The sequence below is a fragment of the Mustela putorius genome, unplaced genomic scaffold (assembly GCF_011764305.1).
Source record: "Mustela putorius furo isolate JIRA1106 unplaced genomic scaffold, ASM1176430v1.1 tig00003909_pilon_pilon_pilon, whole genome shotgun sequence".
NCBI classification, from domain to species: domain Eukaryota; kingdom Metazoa; phylum Chordata; class Mammalia; order Carnivora; family Mustelidae; genus Mustela; species Mustela putorius.
In genome coordinates, this window is record NW_025422057.1 from 27,606,711 (window position 1) to 27,617,180 (window position 10,470).

The following is a 10,470-nucleotide window of genomic DNA, read 5'->3' on the forward strand; positions in this document are numbered from 1 at the left end:
CCAGGCTATGGACGGTAATAAATGGAGGCAGCCTGAATGATAATAAAAGCAATTGAGTAGGTTACCTGTGCAGACACAAGATTTATGCCTCTTCATATTTGATGTGATTGTTTTATTGAGTTCTCAAAATAGTTGGGACACTAGTTAGTTAGTTAGGAGGAGTTTCCCTCTCTTGTAACTAAGGGAACAAAAATGGCTTTTCAAGGAGTGCCTGGGTGGCTCAGTCTTTGGGTGTCCGCCTTTGGCTCGGGTCATGATTTCAGGGTCCCGGGATCGAGCCCCACATCGGGCTCCCTGCTCAGTGGGAAGCCTGCTTCTCCCTTTCCCACTCCCTGTGCTTCTGTTCCCTCTCCCACTGTCTCTCAATCTGTGTCAAGTAAATAAGTAAAATCTTTTTTAAAAAATGGCTTTTCAAGAGGACAGCTCCAGCTCATCTGAAGAAGTAAGATCAACAGTCGTACCCAGTTCCCATGTTAGTCTAGTGATGGGTGATCTTGGCAGCAGGAGAGCCTTCTCTGGGGAAGGATGGTTGAGCAAGCCTCCTCAGACAGAATCTGGTGCATCTGTTTGCTCTTTGTGACCCCCAGTCTGGTAGGCCCCGGGCCACAGAAGGCAAGTTCTCTGTCCTTATTTCTCCTCGCCCTCTGAGGACAGAGCCTCCTTCTTAGGCCACCAACTTGCCTTGGCTCTTTGCCATGAGACCAACAGTCCAACAGCTACAAGGGCATGGAGATGTGACAGGTAAAGCCATCCTTCTGGCCCAGATTCATGCCAAGCCAGGTCTGAGAGTCTAAGAGTCGAATGTGCCATGTTCTAGAACCTGAGTTTCAGAGAAAGACATATACTCCGGCCCTGAACATATCTTCAGCGTTCCCAGCTTCTTTGGATTGGCCTTCAAATGAACAGCTGACCCACTACTGTCACCCCACTGCCAGACCTCCAATGAGGCCCTCGAATGACACGGGATGGAATCCTTGCACAACACCGGGGCTACAGCCTGGAAGTCAGTGTTGTCACCGCTGGGAAAATGAACATGCTCGCTTAGAGCCAAACAGGCTGAGGGAGAGCATGGGTAGCAGGTGATCAGTGAGAAACTGACTCTGGAAGAGTCCACTCCAAAGATCTAGGGGCAGGGAAGGCCCTGATCCCAAGAGTGTAGGGCAGGCTGGAAAAGTTAAGAAAGCAATGGCCTTTCCGTTGGCTCATTCTAAGAGATCACCCTCAGGGGATCCTTGGTAACCCTAGACTCCACCTGGAGTTTGTACTGATTCTTTCAAAGGAACGCTAATCTTTGCCCACAACAACGGCCAAATCAGAAGACGCTGGCATATAAACAGGAAATCCCTTCCAGCCTGGTCAGTTGCTCAGTGACATAACTGGATGACTTTTCCCCCCTTCAGTAGCATGGATTTCCCTCCATCTCTTCTCGCTCAGCCCCCAGGCCATTTCCCCCACTAGGTTTCAGTCTCAAGTCACCTGTTTATAAACCTTGGTCCACTACAAGGGCGGCATATAAACTGAGGGTGGCAACACCATGCTTAGCGGTCAGTAATCCAATATCGAGACTGAGTCACAGAAATTCCACAGACTAAGCATTCCAGTCATCCCTCTGGATTTTTGACAGTGGTCTCTAGGGGCAGGAGTGTGTTTGCGAGGCATCCCTGACCCACTCCACTGACTCAGAGAGGTATTTCTCTGAGGATTTACCAGTGGAGTACGTGGACGGAATGTCCAAGCCTTTATCGCGACAGGATCAGAGAAAACCAAAACCAATTTTAAGGCATGAAAGGCAATTTCATTTATAACCATAACAGCATATTTCAAGTGCGGCAACAGCATCTGTTTTGGGAGGAGAAGATTAAAAAAAAGGAAAAAACTCACAATTTGGCTCAGGTGGGTATGTGTAGACTTCATTTCTTGCCAGCCACCGGCACACACACACACCCTTACAACAGTTAAGAGTACCAATGACAAGTGGGCATCTCTCCAAGAGTAAGGCCCTATACTCAAGAACCACCCCAAGGCACCACACTTCCTGCACAGAGGAAAATCTCCAGGCCCTTCCTATACTGAGTAAAAATTTACAAAGTTCCTGAAATCACCAACGCTGACAGAAACATCCCGTCTTTATCAGGCTTCAGGGTGAAACTACAAATCTCAGATAAATCTTTCCCCCTTCAGAGCCAAGCGCCCCCAGGGACGAAGCCGAGGACATGCGGGCCTAGACACATCCCTTAGCCCCAACTCAGCAGCACAAGGGGAAGCCCTCAGAATTCTTTCCCAGATTGGATCCATGGTGGGATACTGTCCCAGAGCGAAAGCAAGAATACCTTGACTGCTCCTTGTCGGCAAAGCAAGCCGGGAAGCCTAGTCGCAGACCCAGGGCTGGCTGCCTATGCTGCCAGTGGCTTCCCTGTTCCTCTCCTCCCACTCCCTCTCCATCTCCAGCAACACCTGCCCATGGAGGGCCATTGCTACACACCCAAAGGAAGCCTCGGTGCCCCTCAGGGTGGTGGGGTTCCACGCGACGAGCAGATTCCATAGCTGTCATCATTATCAAGCTGAGGCCGTTCTTTTCCTACTCCCTACCCACCCCTCTACTTTCCCCCAGAGCTGGGGAGTGCACCCCCAGGCTTCTGAGGTCAATCCTGGGGTCACCTGTTCCCTGCTTTCTGTGCCTTTTCAGAATGAGCCTTCCCAAACTCCCACATGAGCCAGGTCTCCAAAACATCTGAGCCAGTGAAGGTGTATGTTGGGGAGAGGAAGGACAGAGTTCTAGACAGTGGTGGGATGGGAGGCAAGGAATGCTGGCCCCAGAAGTGCCTTGATTGCTCCAGTCCTCCAACCATCAAGAAAAACAGACCACCTTTACTGTGCATGTCTTGGGGGCCTCCAAAGCCTTGCAAATCCTACCACTGATGACAAGCATTTCTCTTGAATGTCCCCCAGGACCCCAGCGCCCAGTCCCATCAGCATCGTTCCTCATCAGGCATATCTCTGTTCCAGCTCGCTCCCAGGACCAGCAGAGAGCCAAGAGGCTGAGTCTCCAGATGGCTCAGAAAACAAATGCTTTGTCCCCGGCCCTTTCCTAACGGCCAATCCTGCCCCAGCCCCAGAGCTTCCCCAGCCTCCTCTGGCTTTTAAATGCAAAAGACACATTCCTCTCCCAAACCACCCAGAGTCTTAATCCAGCTCCTTCGAAGGTGTCTGAATGTCAAACTGCTATGCTTTCAGTACCTAGCGAGCCAGGCCCAGGGAGCTGGAGGGTTTTCGGAGGGTGTATAATTAGCTGATCAGTATTATGTTACCCTGTTCATAACTGAATAACCATTTTAATACAGATGGCACACACTGGGATAATTTCTGGGGTCGCCTCACAGTACGTTACAGCACGAGTGTGGCAGAGGGAATCTTCTTTAGCCAAGGTACATTCTACCAGCTAATTTTACCTGCTGTTTTCAGGATGATTTGGGATAATTCCATATCATTTGCAAAATATTTAAAAAAAAAAAAAAACTTGATACGTGATGCCAGTTTCAGAAAAAGGCACCATCTGTATTATTAGTTGTCTTGATAATGAGTCTATGAAGAATACAAAGAATACAAGGGTATGAAACCCTCAGCCTTCTTCTCACTTGGGAATCTGCCCTAAAATGGGGGGGGGGGTTTGAAAGGTTGGCCAGGCTGTCTGGAACTTGTACAGGGTCTCTGCTGATGTCAGAGTATAGTTCTGAGATGCTGAAGCCATCCTGGGTCCCTGCATCCCACTGCTCCTTGTGCCTGCTGTAGCTGACACAGGCCCACTTTTGCACACCGGCACGGTGTGTACACACATGGAGCGTCCATGCGTACTGTCCCGGAGAGCAGGCTGGAGTGGCTTGGGGAGTGGGAGGCTACCTTGCACAACTCCAGCCTGTGTCGGCCCACGTGCCTGAGCCTGTCACTGCACAGACTTCTCCCTAGCCCTACACATCCCAAAGTGGAGCCTGGGGGTCTAGAGCTCTCCCTGCCTGCCTGGTGTCCCACTCCTTGTCCAGCTCCTCTGCTCCCTGCCAATTGCTGGCTGGTGGCTAGCGTTTGCTCTCAGGCCTGGACACTGGTGCTTATAGGCCGGAAATCTGTGCGGAGCTGGCCAGCAAGGCCTGGGCTCCTGGGAGGCAAGCTTTGTGGGAGTTGGCAGGGAGGGTGGGGAAGCCAGGACAGGCGCTGCCCCTGGGGAAGGGAGCATGCCTTTAGAAAGGGAAGTCTGTTTGGAAGCGATGAATAGACACTGGTCATTTTAAAGGCTTCGACTTAGGCTGTGATTGTCTCTAGATACCGAGGCACGTAATCTTGGAGTCTTAATTACCACAAACACTTGGATTCATTTCCAGGACGCAGGCGGGAGAAGCCTGGCAGGGAATACCCAGCCCTGGGCTGCAGACAGCTCTGTCTGTCTGTCTCTCTGCCTCCCAGGTCTCCTCTCCCTGCCCCAAGGACTTAAGGACTTCGGGGGCTGAGAGCCTGGAGCAAAGGCAGGGGCAGGAGAAAGAAGAGAAACCACAAGCTGGGAGACACCCTGATGGGCAGGAGCTGGGATGCCCCACCCTATAGTCCGGGCTGGTTTGCTCACCTGTTGATGGAAGAGACGCTGGGCACGGTGTCATTGTCGCAGATGCCCTCAGCCAGGAGCCGGTCTCGGATCTCCCAGGCGAACATGGTGGGGTTCTGTCGCTTGTATTCAGCAATCTTGTCCACCACTTTGGGCGTCGCCACTTTGGGCTTGGAACCTCCAATCACTCCGGGCTTGATGCTGCCGGTCTCATAGTACCTGCGCCGGGAAGGCCGGCGGCGTCAGCAAGAACAGGCCATGGCAGGGGGCAGGGAGGCTGCAGGTTTCAGGGCGGTGGAGCCATGCTTCCACCCGAGGCAGCAGCGTGGAGGGAAAAGACTCAGCGTGGCTGAGCCAGCTTCCTGAGGGTGCGCTTGGCTGGGGTGAGGGATGGACCGCAGGAGGAGGGGGAAGATGAGAGGGACACTCCCTCCAGGAAGACAGTCATGCAGAGCACACCAGCGGGAATAGGTGCCCCTCGGAGTTTGAAAGCCCGGCCTTTTATTTAGAAAGAACAGGAGGAACAGCAGGATTCCAGGCCTCCAGGCCCTCCAGGGCTGAGGCCCCCACCTCCAGCCCTTTCCTACTGAGCACGGAGCCCTGGTGAGAACCAGGACCTTCCTGTCCCCTCCCCAGGGCTGATTTTTACTTTCCTCTTGGGGACCCATTTACGCTCCCCACCCTGTTCCTCTGAGCCCCCCAGTCTGCATGAACTCTGCTGGGAGAGGACTCCCTCCCTGTCTGAAGTCTGGGATCTGGCAGCCTCTTCTCAAGAACCCTAAAGCTGGGCAGGAGCTGAGTGATCCTTCTCCACCCTTACTCCTGGGCCCGTGGCCACCATCTGAGGACTCTCTCCAAAAGGAGCAGCTCTCTAGGTTCCCCCCCAGTATCCAGATACCCCATCTCCCACTGGCATCCTGGACTTTGAGCCAAGTCCTTGGTCTGGAGACCCAGGGCCTCGGGCTGAGGAGGCAAGGCTTCTCCCAGGGGTGGCTCTGAGGCCCTCACCTGCCCAGGATTTTGCTGACACAGCCGTGGCTGACCCGCAGCTGCCGGGATATGTCGCAAGGCCGCACCCCCTGGTGGGCCAGCTCCACGATGCGCTGCCTCACCACGTCGGGCAGGGGCCGGCCGTTCACAAACACCCCCCCGAGCTGGTTCACACCCCCGTGCCCTGCTGGGGAGAGACAAGAAAAAAACACAACACCCCACACACAGCAGGGACCGGCCATTAGTCAGGGTCCGTGGCCCAGGACGTGCGAAGGGAGCAGGCAGGGCGGAGGGGCGTGATCTGGGATGCGCGGCAGAATGGTGGTCCCCGCTGCCGAGCAACGCAGGGCGACTGGGGATTGAAACCCACGGGCCGGGCCGTAGAGACGCGGAAACCCAGACGCAGGGCAGAGAGCAGGGAAGAACACGGCTCTAAGACCAGCACCTCTCAAGGGAGAAAGTGAGGGAAGGAATGGAGAAGCAGGGTGAGAAGAAGGCAGAGGGGGAATTAATGCCAGCAGGAAAGAATGTAGGAGAGGAAAAGAAGGGCAGAGCAGAGAGCAGAAGCAGGGCCAAGCGGGATCCCGCCTGAGCCGCAAGCAAGGGGAGTCGTTGGTGCGTGTTAGGGCTTGGAGGCAGATAACTTGGGGGGTGGGGTCTGGGACCGATAGACTCAATACAAAAGGGCTCTGAGCAGAAAGAGGGGCTAAGTGTCTGACTCCTTCCTTTTGCTCCCTACCTCTTGTATCTATTTTTAATCAGAGTTGGTGTTCCTGCTTCCTTCTCTGTGTTTTTGTTTTTGTTTTATTCTGGCTTTCGATCGGGATTTTTCCTTTCCTTTATGTTTTCTATCTTTAGATATTTCGAGGCCGTATTTCCCACTTGAATCCCTAGCGTCTAAAGTTCAAAGAAAGCCAGGTGGAGGACGGAAGGCTGAAGATGCAGGGGTCCGGTGTCCGTGCTCAGAGCCGGGGAGGCAGCCGGTTGCCGCGCGGGGCTCCCATGGCAGCAGCCAGAGAATACAGGCTGCCGGGGCTCGTCTGCCTGCCGCCCTGAGCCAGGCTTGGAACCCACTGCCTCACCTAGGTAGCATGGTACAGGTCGCCTAGACAGGCTGAGGGCTCATGGGACACCCCGTGCTGTCAGCCGGAGCTAGCTCCCATCCCTCCGACCTCTTAGACCTCGGCAGCATCCCAGGACACCAGGAAGCAAGGGCATTTGCTCTCCTGGCCAGGAGGAGGACGCAGGGTCTCCAGCGGGGTCCTCCAACCTCGGAGCCAAAGTGGTCACCAGATATCAGGCCCGAGGACGCTGCGCGGTGCCTGGCCTACAGTAGTCTAGAAATCCTGCACCCAGAGTAATCACCCAGCGCCGCAGTTCCTGAGCAATCCAAGCGCAGAGTTCTAGTGGCGGGCCTGACTTGGCCAGGAACCTACAGGCCGGGTCCTGCTGGCTTCAGGCGACTTTCGGAGAAAGCGGGAACATCTGCGATCGGCTCATTTCTTTCCCGTCCCCTCCTGTGGGTACTGAGAGCAAGGGCCGGTGAAACCCCTGGGGAGAGGCTCCCGATCTGCAGGCTGGGGAAGGCTAGAACCTCTTATTTTTGCCTCTCATTCCCGCTACTCTCCCTACCTCTAGCCCCACTCGTCACCCCTCCCTTCCCTCCAAACCCCGACCATCAATAATTTAGGCCCCGGGAGAACTCGCGTTACCGGTATGAAAAGGCGGCAGCTGCGGGCAGATTAAAGATGAATAATTCAGCCTCCCCAGGGCTCCAGGCCCGGCCCCTCGTCCCCAATCTAACGGAAGGGGATGGGAAGGGGCCCGACAGGAGTCCAGGGCCGCGGGCCGGGAGCCGCCGCTCAGTCAGGCCTGGAATGCGCCACTGCCGCCGGCGCGGACTCGGGCTGCGGATGCTTGCCGGCCCGGCCGCCCGCCCGCGCCGCGCCGCGCTCTCTCCCTTCCTCCGACCACCCTCAGCACGCCTTGCCCCCTTTTGGGTTTCAAAGTGACACCCAGTGGGCGGCTGAGACTCGGCAAATCCCCCGCGGAATCGGCCAAAGAGCGAGAGCGAGAGCAGAGGCGGCCGGGCAGGGAGGCCGGCGGGCTGGGCGAAGAAGGCGAGAAGACCCGGTTCCACTCGCTTGGAAAAGGAGACAGGATTTCTGGCTCAGCTGGTGGAGACCAGCGGCGGCCCGAGGCTCCTGACTCGGATTACCTGTACTTGGAAATTATTTTTAAAAATATATTTTACCCCAGGAGTATTTTTTTTTTTTTAAAGCTCACCCCTGTAATGCTAATTATAAGCTTAAAGAAAAACAGAGGTCTTCCTCCTTGGCTCTCCTTTCTGGAGCACCGATCCAAGCCAGGGCTAAAAAAGTTTCCCCTTGAAAAGTTACAAATCATCCTCAATTATTAATCTACAGAGGAGGAGAAGTTTTCTATTTAGAATCTATTTATCTTAAAAAAAAAAAAAGACTGCCAAAAAAAAAAAAATCTCTGAATTGTTCTCCAAGCTAAAGACACAGGACATGAATTAGATAAATTCAAATTTCATTAAAATAATTTCCTCTTTTCCTCTTTTTTCATTTTTTTCTCCCCTCCTCTTTCCTGGATAACATCCTTTCTGTTTTCTTTCTTTTATTTTCTTCCACCTTTTCAAAATTTCTCTTTCCTTTCTCCCCAGCTTGGGCGTTTGCCTTCCTTTTGTTCTTTCCCCCTCACTTTCCCCCTCTTGGACTACCCACTGGCCAGGTCACTGGCGGGACCATCTTTGTCATGAAGTGGGAGGCCAGCAAAGAGCTTCCAGAACTGCAAGCAGAGCTTGGCTCTGCCCAGGGGCCGCCTGGCAGGCTCCTCTACTCCATCTCTTCCTGACTTCGATTTCTCCTTGGAACCCCTCTTTGTTTTTAGAGCATCTCTCAGGGAGAAGTGGAGAAAGATGACCACCGTGTCCCGCCAGTCTCAGCCTCCCAACTCAAGGAGAAGAGAAGGGGAAGGAGAAGGAGAGGGGAAGAAGGGAGGAAAGAAAAGAAGAGGAACTATTTCAAGCCAGCTCACAAGAAACCCTGGCTAGGCTGCCAGGGCCTGGAGATGCTGGGAGCTGAGGTTCAATTGGGGGCACCCCACCCCCACACTCTTCTGCCTGATTGCCCTGACACTGAAGCTGCCGGTGCTAGGAGTCTCCTCCTGGACAAGTACACTCAAGTTTGAGAAAGGTAGCAATGAATGAAGGGTGGGGGAGGATGGGAGAGAGAGAGAGAGAGAGAGAGAGAGAGAGGTAGGTGAGAGGGGGAGAGGGAGAGAACAGAGAAAACAACACAACACAAACCCCTCTAAAACTGCCTGCCAGTTAGTCTCCCAGCCCAGGGCAAGAGGGTGACCAGGGAGTGGAATGGCTAGAGCCAGGGCCGGGGGGCTGTGGATTGATGACCTCAGAAGGAGCAGGTGGAAGAAAGGAAGGCAGGTGATGGGCACCGGGGAAAGTAAGGCAGGTAGAGGGAGAAGTATTGGTGACATAAGGCAGAAGAGGGAAACTGGAGGCTTTAGAAACGCTGGAAAATGAGGGGAAGAGGAAGAACGAAAGGGGGGGCCTGGAGAAGCCGGCGCAGTCTCCAAGATGGGACCTGAGTGCAGGGGGCCAGGGCCGCGCCGGGACAGGACGGGAGAGGGTTAGGACGGGGAGCCCCGAGCTGGGACAGGAGCCGGGCGCCGGTACTCACGGTGCATCGCGGAGAAGGGGTCTGCTTTGCAGTGCATATCCATGGGGAGGCAGAGGAGCGGGAGCAGCGCGGCCGCCGCCGCCGTGTCGCCTCTCAAACTCAACTTCAGGACTTGAGGAGAAAAGGGAGGGACGTTTGGGAGGGGGGCGAGGTGAGCGGGCGCCCAGATGCGGCGGGGCGGGCGGGGGACGCCGCGGTGAGCTCCCCGCGGGGACGCTTCCTGGGCGGATCGGAGCTTGCAACCGCAGCGACCGCAACTTCCCACCGTCGGGGCGCGGGGCTGGGCGGTCAGCAGAGCGGACCCGGGGCGGCGGGCCGGGCCGGGGGGATCTGGGGGCGCATGGCGCGCGCGGCAGCTGAGGCCACGGCTGAGGCTGGGCGGGGGGAGGTGGCTCGCTCACTCCCCAGGAACCCGGTCATCCGAGAGGCGGCGTTCGGAGAGGGCGAGGAGCTGGGGCGGCCCGAGGGCGCCGGGCGGGGAGCCGGGCCGCTCCAAGTGCCGGTGAGTTGGCGAAGTTGGCAGAGAAGTAGCAATCCTCGGGATGTCCGAGCGGGCGACTCCGGGAGGGGAGAGCGCGAGCCGGGCCCCCGCCCCCGGAAAAGGCAGGCGCACGCCGCGGCGGCCGAAGGGCCGGGAGGGAGGGAGGGAGCCGAGCAGCGCCGGCAGCACCGGGCTGGCCCCAGGTGGGTTGCGGCTGCGAGAAGACTCGGCCGGAGACTGGAGCCTCCGCTCCCGGTGTGTGTCTCTCTAAAAGCTGCAAAGCCCCCTCCAGACCCCCTCCCCCTCCCCGCGCTGGGAGATGGATGACTTGTCAGACAAAGGCAATAGATTCCACCACTCTGTGATTCGCCAGCGCCGGAGCCCCGAGCTTCGGCGAGGAGGGCCCCGCGCCTGTCACTCCGGTGCCGGCAAGGGGAGGGTAGGGGAGGGGGAAACGGGAGGGAGGGAGGAAGCAGCGGGCGAAGGAAGAGGGAGGGAGGGGAGCGGGCCAGGGGGAGGGGAAAGGGGAGCCCGGGATTAAAACTACACTGAGAAACGAAACTCGCCGATAAGATAAACGTTAGATAAGGATAAAGAGCGGCCAGTCTAATGAATATTCAGGCAACGACCGAGAGCCGCGGAGCGCGCCGCTCTCGGAAGCCAGGCTCACAGTCCCAACTCACCCA

General features: G+C 56.1%; 1 protein-coding gene across 8 annotated transcripts in view; it reads right to left on the minus strand.

The window, feature by feature from the left end:
* PAX2 (paired box 2) overlaps positions 1-9,686 on the minus strand; it is an 80,454-nt gene extending 70,768 nt beyond the window's left edge. For 4 of the 8 annotated variants that reach the window (XM_045068808.1, XM_045068806.1, XM_045068807.1 and 1 more), the window contains exons 1-3: positions 9,304-9,494; positions 5,600-5,768; positions 4,613-4,810 (exon numbers count right to left, since the gene is read on the minus strand). In XM_045068808.1, coding sequence (XP_044924743.1) covers positions 4,613-4,810; positions 5,600-5,768; positions 9,304-9,346 — 410 coding nt within the window. In that variant the 5' untranslated portion in view covers positions 9,347-9,494. Of the gene's footprint in view, positions 1-4,612; positions 4,811-5,599; positions 7,190-8,259; positions 8,545-9,303 lie in introns of those variants that run through there. The other 4 variants (XM_045068809.1, XM_045068810.1, XM_045068805.1 and 1 more) reach the window with 4 other exon arrangements.
* Between the last annotated feature and the right edge of the window lie 784 nt (positions 9,687-10,470).